The 19,226-nt window shown below is 60.0% G+C and overlaps 1 protein-coding gene across 1 annotated transcript in view; it reads left to right on the top strand.

The window, feature by feature from the left end:
• The window catches only part of HIF3A (hypoxia inducible factor 3 subunit alpha), a gene marked incomplete at its 3' end in the record, with an annotated part of 45,198 nt that extends 26,657 nt beyond the window's left edge, over positions 1-18,541 (top strand). The window contains 6 exon segments of the mRNA XM_059837460.1: positions 6,995-7,139; positions 8,417-8,501; positions 12,561-12,747; positions 14,898-14,965; positions 15,975-16,238; positions 18,484-18,541. Of these exon segments, the coding sequence (XP_059693443.1) occupies positions 6,995-7,139; positions 8,417-8,501; positions 12,561-12,747; positions 14,898-14,965; positions 15,975-16,238; positions 18,484-18,541 (807 nt within the window).
• Positions 18,542-19,226: the final 685 nt, after the last annotated feature.

Here is a 19,226-nt window from a genome sequence, read left to right as displayed (position 1 = left end):
AATCTAACTGGGAACCCCAAAATCCGCCTGGGAACCCCAAAATCTTCCTGGGAACCCCAAAATCCGCCTGGGAAACCCAAAATCTGCCTGGGAAACCCAAAATCCTCCTGGGAAACCCAAAATCTTCCGGGGAACCCCAAAATCCTCCTGGGAACCCCAAAATCTGCCTGGGAAACCCAAAATCTGCCCGGGAAACCCCAAAATCCTCCTGGGAAACCCCAAAATTCTCCTGGGAAACCCAAAATCCTCCTGGGAAACCCAAAATCTGCCTGGGAAACCCAAAATCTGCCCGGGAAACCCAAAATCCTCCTGGGAAACCCAAAATCCTCCTGGGAAACCCAAAATCCTCCCGGGAAACCCAAAATCCTCCTGGGAACCCCAAAATCTGCCTGGGAACCCCAAAATCCTCCTGGGAAACCCCAAAATCTTCCTGGGAAACCCAAAATCCTCCTGGGAACCCCAAAATCTCCCTGGGAAACCCAAAATCCCCCTGGGAAACCCAAAATCTGCCTGGGAAACCCAAAATCCTCCTGGGAAACCCCAAAATCTGCCCAGGAACCCCAAAATCCTCCTGGGAAACCCAAAATCCTCCTGGGAACCCCAAAATCCTCCTGGGAACCCCAAAATCCTCCTGGGAAACCCAAAATCTGCCCGGGAAACCCAAAATCTTCCTGGGAAACCCAAAATCTGCCTGGGAAACCCAAAATCTTCCTGGGAACCCCAAAATCTGCCTGGGAAACCCCAAAATCCTCCTGGGAAACACAAAATCCTCCTGGGAAACCCCAAAATCCGCCTGGGAAACCCAAAATCCTCCTGGGAAACCCAAAATCCTCCTGGGAAACCCAAAATCTTCCTGGGAAACCCAAAATCTGCCTGGGAAACCCAAACACCCCCCCCGGGACCCCAAAATCCTCCTGGGAACCCCAAAATCCTCCTGGGAAACCCAAAATCGTCCTGGGAAACCCCAAATCTGCCTGGGAAACCCAAAATCCTCCTGGGAACCCCAAAATCTGCCTGGGAAACCCAAAATCTGCCTGGGAACCCCAAAATCCTCCTGGGGAACCCCAAAATCTGCTTGGGAAACCCAAAATCTTCCTGGGAACCCCAAAATCCTCCCGGGAAACCCAAAATCCTCCTGGGAAACCCAAAATCCTCCTGGGAAACCCAAAATCTGCCTGGGAACCCCAAAATCCTCCTGGGAAACCCAAAATCCTCCTGGGAAACCCAAAATCCGCCTGGGAACCCCAAAATCCTCCTGGGAAACGCAAAATCCTCCTGGGAACCCCAAAATCCTCCTGGGAACCCCAAAATCTTCCTGGGAAACCCAAAATCCTCCTGGGAAACCCAAAATCCTCCTGGGAACCCCAAAATCCTCCTGGGAAACCCAAAATCTGCCTGGGAAACCCAAAATCCTCCTGGGAACCCCAAAATCCTCCTGGGAAACCCAAAATCTTCCTGGGAAACCCAAAATCTGCTCGGGAAACCCAAAATCTTCCTGGGAAACCCAAAATCTTCCTGGGAAACCCAAAATCTGCTCGGGAAACCCAAAATCCGCCTGGGAACCCCAAAATCCTCCTGGGAAACGCAAAATCCTCCTGGGAACCCCAAAATCCTCCTGGGAACCCCAAAATCTTCCTGGGAAACCCAAAATCCTCCTGGGAAACCCAAAATCCTCCTGGGAACCCCAAAATCCTCCTGGGAAACCCAAAATCTGCCTGGGAAACCCAAAATCCTCCTGGGAACCCCAAAATCCTCCTGGGAAACCCAAAATCTTCCTGGGAAACCCAAAATCTGCTCGGGAAACCCAAAATCTTCCTGGGAAACCCAAAATCTTCCTGGGAAACCCAAAATCCTCCCGGGAAACCCAAAATCCTCCTGGGAACCCCAAAATCTGCCTGGGAACCCCAAAATCCTCCTGGGAAACCCCAAAATCTTCCTGGGAAACCCAAAATCCTCCTGGGAACCCCAAAATCTCCCTGGGAAACCCAAAATCCCCCTGGGAAACCCAAAATCTGCCTGGGAAACCCAAAATCCTCCTGGGAAACCCCAAAATCTGCCCAGGAACCCCAAAATCCTCCTGGGAAACCCAAAATCCTCCTGGGAACCCCAAAATCCTCCTGGGAACCCCAAAATCCTCCTGGGAAACCCAAAATCTGCCCGGGAAACCCAAAATCTTCCTGGGAAACCCAAAATCTGCCTGGGAAACCCAAAATCTTCCTGGGAACCCCAAAATCTGCCTGGGAAACCCCAAAATCCTCCTGGGAAACACAAAATCCTCCTGGGAAACCCCAAAATCCGCCTGGGAAACCCAAAATCCTCCTGGGAAACCCAAAATCCTCCTGGGAAACCCAAAATCTTCCTGGGAAACCCAAAATCTGCCTGGGAAACCCAAACACCCCCCCCGGGACCCCAAAATCCTCCTGGGAACCCCAAAATCCTCCTGGGAAACCCAAAATCGTCCTGGGAAACCCCAAATCTGCCTGGGAAACCCAAAATCCTCCTGGGAACCCCAAAATCTGCCTGGGAAACCCAAAATCTGCCTGGGAACCCCAAAATCCTCCTGGGAACCCCAAAATCTGCTTGGGAAACCCAAAATCTTCCTGGGAACCCCAAAATCCTCCCGGGAAACCCAAAATCCTCCTGGGAAACCCAAAATCCTCCTGGGAAACCCAAAATCTGCCTGGGAACCCCAAAATCCTCCTGGGAAACCCAAAATCCTCCTGGGAAACCCAAAATCCGCCTGGGAACCCCAAAATCCTCCTGGGAAACGCAAAATCCTCCTGGGAACCCCAAAATCCTCCTGGGAACCCCAAAATCTTCCTGGGAAACCCAAAATCCTCCTGGGAAACCCAAAATCCTCCTGGGAACCCCAAAATCCTCCTGGGAAACCCAAAATCTGCCTGGGAAACCCAAAATCCTCCTGGGGGGAACCCCAAAATCCTCCTGGGAAACCCAAAATCTTCCTGGGAAACCCAAAATCTGCTCGGGAAACCCAAAATCTTCCTGGGAAACCCAAAATCTTCCTGGGAAACCCAAAATCTGCTCGGGAAACCCAAAATCTTCCTGGGAAACCCAAAAATCTTCCTGGGAAACCCAAAATCCTCCCGGGAACCCCAAAATCCTCCTGGGAACCCCAAAATCCTCCCGGGAAACCCAAAATCCTCCTGGGAACCCCAAAATCTGCCTGGGAAACCCCAAAATCTTCCTAGGAAACCCAAAATCTGCCTGGGAAACCCAAAATCCTCCTGGGAACCCCAAAATCCTTTTGGGAGCCCCAAAATCCTCCTGGGAAACCCAAAATCTTCCTGAGAAACCCAAAATCTGCCTGGGAAACCCAAAATCCTCCTGGGAAACCCAAAATCTGCCCAGGAACCCCAAAATCCTCCTGGGAACCCCAAAATCTGCCTGGGAACCCCAAAATGTGCCTGGGAAACCCAAAATCCTCCTGGGAAACCCAAAATCTTCCTGGGAACCCCAAAATCCTCCTGGGAAACCCAAAATCGTCCTGGGAAACCCCAAATCTGCCTGGGAAACCCAAAATCCTCCTGGGAACCCCAAAATCTGCCTGGGAAACCCAAAATCTGCCTGGGAACCCCAAAATCCTCCTGGGAACCCCAAAATCCTCCTGGGAAACCCAAAATCCTCCTGGGAAACCCAAAATCCTCCTGGGAAACCCAAAATCTTCCTGGGAAACCCAAAATCTGCCTGGGAAACCCAAATCTGCTCGGGAACCCCAAAATCCTCCTGGGAAACCCAAAATCCTCCTGGGAACCCCAAAATCCTCCTGGGAAACCCAAAATCTTCCTGGGAAACCCAAAATCTGCCTGGGAACCCCAAAATCCTCCTGGGAACCCCAAAATCTTCCTGGGAAACCCAAAATCCTCCTGGGAACCCCAAAATCCTCCTGGGAAACCCAAAATCTGCCTGGGAAACCCAAAATCCTCCTGGGAAACCCAAAATCCTCCTGGGAAACCCAAAATCTGCCTGGGAAACCCAAAATCCTCCTGGGAACCCCAAAATCCGCCTGGGAAACCCAAAATTCTCCTGGGAACCCCAAAATCTGCCCGGGAAACCCAAAATCTGCCTGGGAAACCCAAAATCTGCCTGGGAACCCCAAAATCCTCCCGGGAAACCCAAAATCCCCCTGGGAAACCCCAAAATCTGCCCGGGAAACCCAAAATCTTCCTGGGAATCCCAAAATCTGCCTGGGAAACCCAAAATCCTCCTGGGAATCCCAAAATCTGCCTGGGAACCCCAAAATTCTCCTGGGAACCCCAAAATCTAACTGGGAAATCCCAAAATCTTCCAGGGAAACCCAAAATCTGCTTGGGAAACCCAAAATCTGCCTGGGAACCCCAAAATCTGCCTGGGAAACCCCAAAATCTAACTGGGAAACCCAAAATCCTTTTGGGAAACCCAAAATCTGCCTGGGAAACCCCAAAATCCGCCTGGGAAACCCAAAATTCTCCTGGGAAACCCAAAATCTTCCTGGGAACCCCAAAATCCGCCTGGGAACCCCAAAATCTGCCCGGGAAACCCAAAATCCTCCTGGGAAACCCAAAATCCGCCTGGGAAACCCAAAATCTGCCTGGGAAACCCAAAATCTTCCTGGGAAACCCAAAATCTGCCTGGGAAACCCAAAATCCTCCTGGGAACCCCAAAATCTGCCTGGGAAACCCCAAAATCTGCCTGGGAACCCCAAAATCTGCCCGGGAAACCCAAAATCCTCCTGGGAAACCCAAAATCTGCCTGGGAAACCCAAAATCCTCCCGGGAAACCCAAAATCTGCCTGGGAAACCCAAAATCCTCCCGGGAAACCCAAAATCTTCCTGGGAACCCCAAAATCTTCCTGGGAACCCCAAAATCCTCCTGGGAAACCCAAAATCTTCCTGGGAACCCCAAAATCTTCCTGGGAAACCCAAAATTCTCCTGAGAACCCCAAAATCCTCCCGGGAAACCCAAAATCTGCCTGGGAACCCCAAAATCTTCCTGGAAACCCAAAATCTGCCCGGGAAACCCAAAATCCTCCTGGGAAAACCAAAATCCTTCTGGTGGGAAACCCCAAAATCCTCCTGGGAACCCCAAAATCCTCCTGGGAAACCCAAAATCTGCCCAGGAAACCCAAAATCTGCCTGGGAAACCCAAAATCCTCCTGGGAAACCCAAAATCTAACTGGGAAACCCAAAATCTAACTGGGAAACCCAAAATCCTCCTGGGAAACCCAAAATCTGCCTGGGAACCCCAAAATCTTCCTGGGAAACCCAAAATCCTCCTGGGAACCCCAAAATCTGCCTGGGAACCCCAAAATCTGCCCAGGAACCCCAAAATCCTCCTGGGAGCCCCAAAATCCTCCTGGGAACCCCAAAATCTGCCTGGGAATCCTCACAAAATGTCCCGGGGAACCCCAAACCCCCCCGATGACCCCCGGTGTCCCCTCAATGTCCCCAATGTCCCCAATGTCCTCAATGTCCCCAATCCCCCCAATGTCCCCAATCCCCCCAATGTCCCCAATCCCCCAATCCCCCCAGTGTCCCCAATGTCCCCAATGCCTCCAATGTCCCAAATGTCCCCAGTGTCCCCAGTGTCCCCAATGTCCCCAATCCCCCAATCCCCCCAATGTCCCCAGTGTCCCCGATGTCCTCAATCCCCCAATGTCCCCAATGTTCCCAATGTCCCCAATGCCCCCAATGTCCCCAATGTCCCCAATGTCCCCAGTGCTGAGCAAGGGCCAGGCTGTCACCAGCCAGTACCGGTGTCCTGTCCACGTGTGACCCCTCAATGTCCCCAGTGTCCCCAATGTCCCCAATGTCCCCAATGTCCCCGATGTCCCCAGTGCTGAGCAAGGGCCAGGCTGTCACCAGCCAGTACCGGTTCCTGGCCAAGCGCGGTGTCCTGTCCCTGTGTGACCCCCCAATGTCCCCAATGTCCCCAATGTCCCCAATGTCCCCAATCCCCCCCAGTCCCCCCAATGTCCCCAAGGTCCCCCAATGTCCCCACTGTCCCCGATGTCCCCAGTGCTGAGCAAGGGCCAGGCTGTCACCAGCCAGTACCGGTTCCTGGCCAAGCGCGGTGTCCTGTCCCCCTGTGACCCCCAATGTCCCCAATGTCCCCAATCCCCCCCAGTCCCCCCAATGTCCCCAAGTGTCCCCAATGTCCCCAATGTCCCCAATGTCCCCAGTGCTGAGCAAGGGCCAGGCTGTTCAACCCACCAGCCAATACCGGTTCCTGGCCAAGCGCGGTGTCCTGTCCCTTTGTGACCCCCAATGTCCCCAATGTCCCCCAATGTCCCCAATGTCCCCAAATGTCCCCAATGTCCCCGATGTCCCCAGTGCTGAGCAAGGGCCAGGCTGTCACCAGCCAGTACCGGTTCCTGGCCAAGCGCGGTGTCCTGTCCCTTTGTGACCCCCAATGTCCCCAATGTCCCCGATGTCCCCAATGTCCCCGATGTCCCCGATGTTCCCAATCCCCCCAATGTCCCCAATGACCCCAATGTCCCCGATGTCCCCGATGTCCCCAATGTCCCCAATGTCCCAGTGCTGAGCAAGGGCCAGGCTGTCACCAGCCAGTACCGGTGTCCTGTCCACGTGTGACCCCTCAATGTCCCCAATGTCCCCAATGTCCCCAATCCCCCCAGTGTCCCCAATGTCCCCGATGTCCCCAATGTCCCCAGTGCTGAGCAAGGGCCAGGCTGTCACCAGCCAGTACCGGTTCCTGGCCAAGCGCGGTGTCCTGTCCCTGTGTGACCCCCAATGTCCCCAATGTCCCCAATCCCCCCCGATGTCCCCAATGTCCCCAATCCCCCCAATGTCCCCAATGTCCCCAATGTCCCCAGTGCTGAGCAAGGGCCAGGCTGTCACCAGCCAGTACCGGTTCCTGGCCAAGCGCGGTGTCCTGTCCCTGTGTGACCCCCCAATCCCCCCAATGTCCCCGATGTCCCCGATGTCCCCGATGTCCCCGATGTCCCCAATGTCCCCAATGTCCCCAATGTCCCCAGTGCTGAGCAAGGGCCAGGCTGTCACCAGCCAGTACCGGTTCCTGGCCAAGCGCGGGGGGTTCCTGTGGGCGCAGACCCAGGCCACCGTCATGGGCGGGGGGCGAGCGGCGCCCGAGGGCATCGTGTGCCTGCACTTCGTGCTCAGGTGGGGACATTGGGGACACTGGGGACATCGGGGACACTGGGGGGATTGGGGGGTTTGGGGACAGGGGGGACATTGGGGACATCGGGGTGATTGGGGACATCGGGGACATTGGGGGGATTGGGGGGTTTGGGGGGATTGGGGGGATTGGGGGACAATGGGGACATTGGGGACACTGGGGACATTGGGGGGATTGGGGACATCGGGGGGATTGGGGACATTGGGGACATTGGGGACACTGGGGACATTGGGGACATTGGGGGACATCGGGGACATTGGGGACATTGGGGACATCGGGGGGGATTGGGGATATTGGGGACACTGGGGACATCGGGGACATTGGGGACTTTGGGGACATTGGGGACATTGAGGGGACATTGGGGACATTGGGGGCATTGGGGGGATTGGGGGGATTGGGGGACATCGGGGACACTGGGGACATTGGGGACACTGGGGACATTGGGGACATTGGGGACATTGGGGGGATTGGGGGACATTGGGGACATTGGGGACACTGGGGGCATTGGGGGGTTTGGGGACATTGGGGACATTGGGGACACTGGGGACATTGGGGACATTGGGGACATTGGGGGGATTGGGGGGTTTGGGGACATTGGGGGGTTTGGGGACATTGGGGGATTGGGGACATTGGGGACTTTGGGGATTTTGGGAACATTGAGGGGACATTGGGGACACTGGGGACATTGGGGACATTTTGGGGGGATTGGGGACATCGGGGGGATTGGGGACATTGGGGGACATCGGGGACATTGGGGACAGTGGGGACACTGGGGACATTGGGGACATTGGGGACATTGGGGGGATTGGGGACATCGGGGGGATTGGGGACATTGGGGGACATTGGGGGACATTGGGGACAGTGGGGACACTGGGGACATTGGGGACATTGGGGACATTGGGGACATTGGGGACATTTGGGGCACTGAGGGGGATTGGGGGTATTGGGGACATTGGGGACATTGGGGGTCACAGGGGGCATTGGGGAGGAATCACGGGGAGACCCCCAAAATCCCACCCGGGGACCCCCAAACCCCTCTTTGGGGGGATGGAGACCCCCAAATCCCACCCGGGGACCCCCAAATCCCACCCGGGGACCCCCAAAACCCCTCCCGGAGACCACCCCCCAAGCCCCTCTTTGGGGGGATGGAGACCCCCAAAATCCCACCCGGGGACCCCCCAAATCCCACCCGGGGACCCCCCAAGCCCCTCTTTGGGGGGTGGTCTCCGCCTGACGCCCCCTCCCCTCCCCCGCCCCGCAGCCGCGTGGAGCAGCGCGGGCTGGTGCTGTCCCTGGAGCAGACCCAGCGCCGCGATTTGGGGAGGGGGCGTCGCCCCCCGCCCCCCGCCCCCGCCCCCCCGGAGGCCGTGCTGGACCTGAGCCTGGGTACGAACTGGGAGGGACTGGGAGGGACTGGGAGGGACTGGGAGAGGGGTGGGGGGGGAATTTGGGGGGGTCTGGGAGGGTTCCCGAGGGTCCTGGAGGGATTTTGGGGGTCTGAGAGGGGTCTCGAGGGTCCTGGGGGGGATTTTGGGGGGGGTCCCGAGGGTCTTGGGGGGGATTTTGGGGGGTCCCGAGGGTCCTGGGGTGATTTTGGGGGGTCCGGGAAGGGTCTCGAGGGTCCTGAAGGGGAATTTTGGGGGGTCCCGGGAGTTCTGGAGGGATTTGGGGGGGGGTCTGGGAGGGTTCCCGAGGGTCCTGGAGGGATTTTGGGGGGTCCCAATGGTCCTGGGGGGGGATTTTGGGGGGTCCCGAGGGTCCTGGGTGGGATTTTGGGGGTCTGAGAGGGGTCTCGAGGGTCCTGGGGGGGATTTTGGGGGGTCCTGAGGGTCCTGGGTGGGATTTTGGGGGTCTGAGAGGGGTCTCGAGGGTCCTGGGTGGGATTTTGGGGGGGGGTCCCGAGGGTCTTGGGTGGGATTTTGGGGGGTCCCGAGGGTCCTGGGGTGATTTTGGGGGTCTGGGAGAGGTTCCGAGGGTCCTGGGTGGGATTTTGGGGGGTCTGGGAGGGGTCTCGAGGGTCCTGGGGGGATTTTGGGGGGTCCCGAGGGTCTTGGGGGGATTTTGGAAGTCTGGGAGGGGTCGCGAGGGTCCTGGGGGGGATTTTGGGGGGTCTGGGAGGGGTCGCGAGGGTCCTGGGGGGGATTTTGGGGGGGGTCCCGAGGGTCCTGGAGGGATTTTGGGGGGGGTTCCCGAGGGTCCTGGGGGGGATTTTGGGGGGGTCCCGAGGGTCCTGGAGGGATTTTGGGGGTCTGGGAGAGGTCCCGAGGGTCCTGGGTGGGATTTTGGGGGGGTCCCGAGGGTCCTGGGGGGATTTTGGGGGTCTGGGAGGGGTCGCGAGGGTCCTGGGGGGGATTTTGGGGGTCTGAGAGGGGTCTCGAGGGTCCTGGGGGGGATTTTGGGGGGTCCCGGGAGTTCTGGAGGGATTTGGGGGGGGGTCTGGGAGGGTTCTCGAGGGTCCTGGAGGGATTTTGGGGGGTCCCGAGGGTCTTGGGGGGATTTTGGGGGGTCTGGGAGGGGTCTCGAGGGCCCTGGGGGGGATTTTGGGGGGGCTCCCGAGGGTCCTGGGTGGGATTTTGGGGAATCTGGGGGGGTCCCGGGGGTCCTGGGGTGGATTTGGGATTTTTTGGGGGTTCTGGGATGAATTTGGGGTTTTTTGGGGGGGTCCCGGGTTGGTTTTGGGGCGTTTCTGGGTCGATTTTGAGGGGGTTTTGGGGGGTCTCGGGTTGATTTTGGGGTTTTTCCGGGGGTCTCACCCTCTTTTTGCCCCTCAGGGCTGGGGGTCCCGGGGGTCCCGGGGGTCCTGGGGGGTTTTGGGATTTTTTGGGGAGTTCTGGGATGATTTTGGGGTTTTTTGGGGGGGTCCCGCGTTGGTTTTGGGGCGTTTCTGGGTCGATTTTGAGGGGGTTTTTGGGGGTCTCGGGTTAATTTTGGGGTTTTTCCGGGGGTCTCACCCTCTTTTTGCCCCTCAGGGCTGGGGGTCCCGGGGGTCCCGGGGGTCCTGGGGTGGATTTGGGATTTTTTGGGGGGTTCTGGGATGAATTTGGGGTTTTATTTGGGGGTCCTTAGTTGGTTTTAGGGCGGTTCTGGGTCGATTTTGAGGGGGTTTTTGGGGGTCCCGCTTTAATTTTGGGGTTTTTCCGGGGGTCTCACCCTCTTTTTGCCCCTCAGGGCTGGGGGTCCCGGGGATCCCGGGGGTCCTGGGGTGGATTTGGGATTTTTTGGGGGGTTCTGGGATGAATTTGGGGTTTTATTTGGGGGTCCCGGGTTGATTTTGGGGCGGTTCTGGGTCGATTTTGAGGGGGTTTTTGGGGGGTCTCAGGTTAATTTTGGGGTTTTTCCGGGGGTCTCACCCTCTTTTTGCCCCTCAGGGCTGGGGGTCCCGGGGGTCCCGGGGGTCCTGGGGTGGATTTGGGATTTTTTGGGGAGTTCTGGGATGAATTTGGGGTTTTTTTGGGGGGTCCCGGGTTGATTTTGGGGCGTTTCTGGGTCGATTTTGAGGGGGTTTTTGGGGGTCTCGGGTTAATTTTGGGTTTTTTCCGGGGGTCTCACCCTCTTTTTGCCCCTCAGGGCTGGGGGTCTCGGGGGTCCCGGGGGTCCTGGGTTGGATTTGGGATTTTTTGGGGGGTTCTGGGATGAATTTGGCGTTTTATTTGGGGGGTCCCGGGTTGGTTTTGGGGCGTTTCTGGGTCGATTTTGAGGGGGTTTTTGGGGGGTCTCGGGTTAATTTTGGGTTTTTTCCGGGGGTCTCACCCTCTTTTTGCCCCTCAGGGCTGGGGGTCCCGGGGGTCCCGGGGGTCCTGGGGTGGATTTGGGATTTTTTGGGGGGTTCTGGGATGAATTTGGGGTTTTATTTGGGGGTCCCGGGTTGATTTTGGGGCGGTTCTGGGTCGATTTTGAGGGGGTTTTTGGGGGGTCTCAGGTTAATTTTGGGGTTTTTCCGGGGGTCTCACCCTCTTTTTTTTTCCGGGGGTCTCACCCTCTTTTTGCCCCTCAGGGCTGGGGGTCCCGGGGGTCCCGGGGGTCCTGGGGTGGATTTGGGATTTTTTGGGGAGTTCTGGGATGAATTTGGGGGTTTTTTGGGGGGGTCCCGGGTTGATTTTGGGGCGTTTCTGGGTCGATTTTGAGGGGGTTTTTGGGGGTCTCGGGTTAATTTTGGGTTTTTTCCGGGGGTCTCACCCTCTTTTTGCCCCTCAGGGCTGGGGGTCTCGGGGGTCCCGGGGGTCCTGGGGTGGATTTGGGATTTTTTGGGGGGTTCTGGGATGAATTTGGGGTTTGTATTTGGGGGGTCCCGGGTTGGTTTTGGGGCGTTTCTGGGTCGATTTTGAGGGGGGTTTTTGGGGGGTCCCGCGTTAATTTTGGGGTTTTTCCGGGGGTCTCACCCTCTTTTTGCCCCTCTGGGCTGGGGGTCCCGGGGATCCCGGGGGTCCTGGGGTGGATTTGGGATTTTTTGGGGGGTTCTGGGATGAATTTGGGGTTTTATTTGGGGGTCCCGGGTTGGTTTTGGGGGCGTTTCTGGGTCGATTTTGAGGGGGTTTTTGGGGGTCTCGGGGTTAATTTTGGGGTTTTTCCGGGGGTCTCACCCTCTTTTTGCTCCTCAGGGCTGGGGGTCCCGGGGGTCCCGAGGGTCCTGGGGTGGATTTGGGATTTTTTGGGGGGTTCTGGGATGAATTTGGGGTTTTATTTGGGGGTCCCGGGGTTGGTTTTGGGGCGTTTCGGGGTCGATTTTGAGGGGGGTTTTTGGGGGGTCTCGGGTTAATTTTGGGGTTTTTCCGGGGGTCTCACCCTCTTTTTGCCCCCCAAGGCTGGGGGTCCCGGGGGTCCTGGGGGGTCCTGGGGTGGATTTGGGATTTTTTGGGGGGGTTCTGGGATGAATTTGGGGTTTTTTGGGGGCGTCCCGGGTTGATTTTGGGGCAGTTTCTGGGTCGATTTTGAGGGGGTTTTTGGGGGGTCTCGGGATAATTTTGGGGTTTTTCCGGGGGTCTCACCCTCTTTGTGCCCCCCAGGGCTGGGGGTCCCGGGGGTCCCGGGGGTCCTGGGGTGGATTTGGATTTTTTGGGGGGTTCTGGGATGAATTTGGGGTTTTATTTGGGGGTCCCGGGTTGGTTTTGGGGCGTTTCTGGGTCGATTTTGAGGGGGTTTTTGGGGGTCTCGGGTTAATTTTGGGGTTTTTCCGGGGGTCTCACCCTCTTTTTGCCCCTCTGGGCTGGGGGGTCCCGGGGGGTCCCGGGGGTCCTGGGGTGGATTTGGGATTTTTTGGGGGAGTTCTGGGATGAATTTGGGGTTTTATTTGGGGGTCCCGGGTTGGTTTTGGGGCGTTTCTGGGTCGATTTTGAGGGGGTTTTTGGGGGGGTCTCGGGTTAATTTTGGGGTTTTTCCGGGGGTCTCACCCTCTTTGTGCCCCCCAGGGCTGGGGGTCCCGGGGGGTCCCGGGGGTCCTGGCCTTCGTGCGCCCCTCCCACGTGCCCGAGGCCGCCCTGCAGAGGGACCCCCGGCGCTTCTGCACCCCCGAGCTCGTCCGGCTCCTCGCCCCCATCTTCGACCCCCCCCCCGCGACCCCCGCCCCTCCCCGCCGCCCCCGCAGCCCCCTCCCCGGTGAGTGGGGGGCGGGGGGGGCGAGGCCTGACCCAAATTTTGGGGTTTTTTGGGGGGATTTTGGGGGATTTTGGGGGGTTTGATGGGATCTTGGAGTTGTTTGGGGAGGGGTCTTTGAGGTCTGGGGGGTTTTTGGGGGGGGTCCCGAGGGGTATTTTGGGGTCTGGGGGGGTCTCTGGGAGGGGTCCTGGGGGGGTCTTTGGAGTCTGGGGGGGTCTCTGGGGGTTTTTGGGGGGGTCCTGAGGGGTATTTTGGGGGCTGGGGGGGTCTCTGGGGGGTTTTTGGGGGGGGTCATGGGGGGTTTTAGAGTTGTTTGGGGGAGGGTCTTTGGGGTCTGGGGGATTTTTGGGGGGGCTCTTGGGGGTCTAGGGATGGTTTGGGGGGGTCTTCGGGGTCTGGCTGGGGGTCTCTGGGGGTTTTTGGGGTCTGGGGGGGCTCTGGGGGGGTTTTTGGGGGGGTCCTGGGGGGGGTCTTTGGAGTCTGGGGGGGGGTTTGGGGGGGGCTCTTGGGGGGTCTAGGGATTTTTTGGGGGGTCTTCGGGGTCTGGGAGTTTTTTGGGGGGGCTCTTGGGGGTCTAGGTATGGTGTGGGGGGGTCTTCGGGGTCTGGCTGGGGGTCTCTGGGGGGTTTTTGGGGTCTGGGGGGCTCTGGGGGGTTTTTGGGGGGGTCCTGGGGGGTTTTAGAGTTGTTTGGGCGAGGGTCTTTGGGGTCTGGGGGATTTTTGGGGGGGCTCTTGGGGGTCTAGGTATGGTTTGGGGGGGTCTTCGGGGTCTGGGTGGGGGTCTCTGGGGGTTTTTGGGGTCTGGGGGGGCTCTGGGGGGTTTTTGGGGGGGTCTCTGGGGGTTTTTGGGGTCTGGGGGGTCCTGGGGGGTTTTTGGGGGGTCCTGGGGGGTCTTTGGAGTCTGGGGGGGGTTTTTGGGGGGGGTCCTGGGGAGTCTTCGGGGTCTGGGGGGTTTTTTGGGGGGGCTCTTGGGGGTCTAGGTATGGTTTGGGGGGGTCTTCGGGGTCTGGGGGTTTTTTTTGGGGGGGCTCTTGGGGGTCTAGGGATGGTTTGGGGGGGGTCTTCGGGGTCTGGGTGGGGGTCTCTGGGGGTTTTTGGGGGTCTGGGGGGTCTCTGGGGAGTTTTTGGGGGGGTCCTGGGGGGTCTTTGGAGTCTGGGGGGGGGGGTTTGGGGGTGCTCTTGGGGGTCTAGGGATTGTTTGGGGGGTCTTTGGGGTCTGGGGTTTTTTTGGGGGGGCTCTTGGGGGTCTAGGGATGGTTTGGGGGGGGTCTTTGGGGTCTGGGTGGGGGTCTCTGGGGGTTTTTGGGGTCTGGGGGGGGCTCTGGGGGGTTTTTGGGGGGGGTCCTGGGGGGTCTTTGGAGTCTGGGGGGGTCTCTGGGGGGTTTTTTGGGGGGGGTCATGGGGGGTTTTAGAGTTGTTTGGGCGAGGGTCTTTGGGGTCTGGGGGATTTTTGGGGGGGGCTCTTGGGGGTCTAGGGATGGTTTGGGGGGGTCTTCGGGGTCTGGGTGGGGGTCTCTGGGGGTTTTTGGGGTCTGGGGGGGCTCTGGGGGGTTTTTGGGGGGTCCTGGGGGGTCTTTGGAGTCTGGGGGGGGGTTTGGGGGGGGGCTCTTGGGGGTCTAGGGATTTTTTGGGGGGTCTTCGGGGTCTGGGGGGTTTTTTTGGGGGGGGCTCTTGGGGGTCTAGGGATTGTTTGGGGGGGTCTTCGGGGTCTGGGTGGGGGTCTCTGGGGGTTTTTGGGGTCTGCGGGGGTCTCTGAGGGGTTTTTGGGGGGGGTCCTGGGGGGTCTTTGGAGTCTGGGGGGGGGTTTTGGGGGGGGGGCTCTTGGGGGTCTAGGGATTGTTTGGGGGGGTCTTCGGGGTCTGGGTGGGGGTCTCTGGGGGTTTTTGGGGTCTGGGGGGTCTCTGGGGGGTTTTTGGGGGGGGTCCTGGGGGGGTCTTTGGAGTCTGGGGGGGTCTCTGGGGGGTTTTTCGGGGGGGGTCCTGGGGGGTTTTAGAGTTGTTTGGGGGAGGGTCTTTGGGGTCTGGGGGATTTTTGGGGGGCTCTTGTGGGTCTAGGGATGGTTTGGGGGGGTCTTCGGGGTCTGGGTGGGGGTCTCTGGGGGTTTTTGGGGTCTGGGGGTCTCTGGGGGGTCGGTGGCTGTGCCCCCCCAGCCCCCAAACGGGTGCTGCAGGTCCAGAAGATTTTTGGGGGGAGCCGCGGCCCCGGGACCACCCTGCAGGTGAGGGGGGGGGTGGGGACGCTCCTGGGACCCCCCACCCCAAATGTGACCCCGGACCCCAAACCCCAAATGTGCCCCCAGACCCCAAATGTGCCCCCAGACCCCAAACCCCAAATGTGCCCCCAAACTCCAAATGTGCCCCCAGACCCCAAACCCCAAATGTGCCCCCAGACCCGAAATGTGACCCCAGACCCCAAATGTGCCCCCAGACCCCAAATGTGACCCCAAACCTGACCCCAAATGTGCCCCCAGACCCCAAAAGTGACCCCAAATCCCCCCAAATGTGACCCCAGACCCCAGACCCCAAATGTGCCCCCCAAACCTGACCCCAAGTGTGCCCCCAGACCCCAAAGGTGACCCCAAATCCCAAATGTGCCCCCAGACCCCAGACCCCAAATGTGCCCCCAGACCCCAAATGTGCCCCCAGCCCCAAATGTGCCCCCCAGACCCCAAATGTGACCCCAAATGTGCCCCCACCCCATTTGCAGTCGCCCCCCCTGGACCTGGCCATGCTGGCCCCCTACATCCCCTGACCCCAAATGTGCCCCCAGACCCCAAACCCCAAATGTGCCCCCAGACCCCCAAACCTGACCCCAAATGTGACCCCCAGACCCCAAATGTGACCCCAGACCCCAAATGTGACCCCAAATCCCAAATGTGCCCCCAGACCCCCAGACCCCAAATGTGCCCCCAGACCCCAAAAGTGACCCCAAATCCCCCACCCCATTTGCAGTCGCCCCCCCCTGGACCTGGCCATGCTGGCCCCCTACATCCCCTGACCCCAAATGTGCCCCCAGACCCCAGACCCCAAATGTGCCCCCAGACCCCAAATGTGCCCCCAGACCCCCAAATCCCCCCAAATGTGCCCCCCACCCCATTTGCAGTCGCCCCCCCCTGGACCTGGCCATGCTGGCCCCCTACATCCCCTGACCCCAAATGTGCCCCCAGACCCCAAATGTGCCCCCAGACCCCAAATGTGACCCCAAATGTGCCCCCACCCCATTTGCAGTCGCCCCCCCTGGACCTGGCCATGCTGGCCCCCTACATCCCCATGGACGGCGACTTCCAGCTGGGCGGGGCCGAGCCGCAGAGGGGGCGGGGCCTGCGCCGAGCTGGCCCCGCCCACAAGCACGAGGCCCCGCCCCCGAGGCCCCGTGCACGCAGCTTCCCCGGGCGAGGCCCCGCCCCCTCCCGGCCTGGCCACGCCCTTCCGAGATGGGGCAGCGACCCCGCCCTCGGCCACGCCCAGCGGCCACGCCCTGCTAGAAAAGAGGTGGGTGGGGCTTTGGTGAATTAATGAGGGGCGTGGCGTGGTTGGGTATGGCTGTGGGCGTGGTCTGGGAAAGGGCGGGTCTGGGCGTGTGGGCGTGGCCGGTGAGGGTGTGTCTAAGGGGTGTGGCTTTGGAGGGAATGCCTAGGGGGTGTGGCATGGGGGAGGGTGTGGTTGTGGGTGTGGCTTAAAAGGGTGGGGTCTGGTTTCTGGCGATGTGGGGGTGGGTGTGGCTCAAAAGGGCGTGGCTGGGAGGAGGGAGGGTGTGGCATGGAAAGCGTGGGGGTGGGCGTGGCTTCTCAGGGTGTGGTCGGGGTGTGGCGTAGAAGATGTGGCTGTGGGCGTGGCTTCTCAGGGTGTTGGTCGGGGTGTGGCATGGAAGGCATTGCTGTGGGTGTGGCTTCTCAGGGTGTGGTCGGGGTGTGGCGTAGAAGATGTGGCTGTGGGCGTGGCTTATCGGGGTGTGGTCGGGGTGTGGCGTAGAAGATGTGGCTGTGGGCGTGGCTTCTCAGGGTGTGGTCGGGGTGTGGTGTAGAAGATGTGGCTGTGGGCGTGGCTTCTCGGGGTGTGGTCGGGGTGTGGCATGGAAGATGTGGCTGTGGGCGTGGCTTCTCAGGGTGTGGTCGGGGTGTGGCGTAGAAGATGTGGCTGTGGGTGTGGCTTCTCAGGGTGTGGTCAGGGTGTGGCATAGAAGATGTGGCTGTGGGCGTGGCTTCTGAGGGTGTGGTCGGAGTGTGGCGTAGAAGATGTGGCTGTGGGTGTGGCTTCTCGGGGTGTGGTCGGGGTGTGGCATGGAAGATGTGGCTGTGGGTGTGGCTTCTCAGGGTGTGGTCGGGGTGTGGCATGGAAGGCATTAATGTGGGTGGTGGCTGTGGAGTTGTGGGCGTGGCCACGGGGCTATGGGGATATGGGTGGGACTTGTGTGGGTGTGTCGGTGGGCGTGGCATGTCTGGGTGTGTCAGTGGGAGTGGGCTATGTGTTGATGGGTGTGGGGGTGTGGCTTGCATGCCGGTGGGCGTGGCCTGTGTGCCGGTGGGCGGGGGCCTGACACGTTCCCCAGGCCGCGGGAGCCGAGCCCCGAGGACCCCCCCGGGGCCCCCCTGAAACGGGCGGAGCTCGACCCCCAACTGCTGGTACGGGGGGGGCAGGGGGGACATTGGGACATTGGGGACACTGGGGACACTGGGGGGATTGGGGGGATTGGGGACATTGGGGACACTGGGGACATTGGGGACACTGGGGGACATTGGGGACATTGGGGGGATTGGGGACATTGGGGGGATTGGGGACATTGGGGACATCGGGGGATGCTGGGGACATTGGGGGGATTGGGGACACTGGGGACACTGGGGGGACATTGGGGACATTGGGGACACTGGGGACACTGGAGGGATTGGGGGATTGGGGACATTGGGGGACATTGGGGGACATTGGGGGACAGTGGGGACACTGGGGGGATTGGGGACATTGGGGGGGACATTGGGGACATTGGGGACACTGGGGACAGTAGTGACATTGGAGACATTGCGGGGATTGGGGACATTGGGGACATTGGGGGACTTTGGGGGACATTGGGGACTTTGGGGGAACATTGGGGACAGGGGGGGACATTGGGGGGACATTGGGGACATTGGGGGACATTGGGGACATTGGGGACAGGGGAGGGACATTGGGGACATTGGGGGACATTGGGGACATTGGAGACACTGGGGACAGGGGAGGGGACATTGGGGACATTGGGGACAGTAGGGACAATGGGAACACTGGGGTGATTGGGGACATTGGGGACACTGGGGACATTGGGGACTTTGGGGGGACATTGGGGACAGGGGGGACATTGGGGGACATTGGGGGGGTTGGGGACATTGGGGACATTGGGGACATTGGGGGCACTGGGGTGATTGGGGACATTGGAACACTGGGGACATTGAGGGGGCAGAGGGGACATTGGGGACATTGGGGTGATTGGGGACATTGGGGACAGTGGGGACATTGGGGGGACATTGGGGATTTGGGGACATTGGGGATTTGGGGACATTGGGGACATTGGGGACACTGGGGACAGGGGAGGGACACTGGGGGGGTCTGGGGGGGGCTCTGGGGGGGTCTGGGGTGACACTGGGATGGGAGGGGGAGGTGACACGGGGGAGGTGACCCAGGGACACACCATGGTGGGGTCGCGGGGGGGGGGTGGCAGCGCGTCCTGTCCCCATTGTCACCCCCCGTGTGTCCCCTCCCCCCCCCCCAGGGGCTGCTGCTGAGTGGCGACCCCCCAGGAGTGAGCCTGGGCCAGGAGCAGCCCCTGGGTGAGGGGGGGACCCCAAAAATGGGGAGGGGGACCCCGGAAATGGGGGGGGGAATCCCAAAAAATGGGGGGGGAACCCCCGGAAATGGGGAGGGGGACCCCGGAAATGGGGAGGGGGGACCCCGGAAATGGGGGGGATCCCAAAAATGGGGAGGGGGACCCCGGAAATGGGGGGGATCCCAAAAATGGGGAGGGGGACCCCGGAAATGAGGAGGGGGACCCCGGAAATGGGGGGGGAATCCCAAAAATGGGGAGGGGGACCCCGGAAATGGGGGGACCCCAAAAATGGGGGGGGACACTAAAAATGGGGAGAGGGACCCCGGAAATGGGGGAGGGATCCCAAAAATGGGGGGGGGTAACTCCAAAAATGGGGGGGATCCCAAAAATGGGGAGGGGGACCCCGGAAATGGGGAGAGGGACCCCGGAAATGGGGGGGGGAATCCCAAAAATGGGGGGAACCCCGGAAATGAGGAGGGGACCCCGGAAATGGGGGAGGGACCCCCAAAAATGGGGGGGGTAACCCCAAAAATGGGGGGGAGGACACTAAAAATTGGGGGGACCCTCAAAAATGGGGGAGGGGACATCCCAAAAAGGGGGGGGGGACATCCCAAAAATGGGGGAGGGACATCCTAAAAATGGAGGGGACATCCCAAAAATGGGGGGGGGGGACATCCCAAAAATGGGGG

The sequence above is a fragment of the Haemorhous mexicanus genome, assembly GCF_027477595.1.
Source record: "Haemorhous mexicanus isolate bHaeMex1 chromosome 36 unlocalized genomic scaffold, bHaeMex1.pri SUPER_36_unloc_1, whole genome shotgun sequence".
Taxonomy (NCBI): Eukaryota; Metazoa; Chordata; class Aves; order Passeriformes; family Fringillidae; genus Haemorhous; species Haemorhous mexicanus.
The sequence above is the reverse complement of the archived record's forward strand: the minus strand, read 5'-3'. Positions and strand labels throughout refer to the sequence as shown.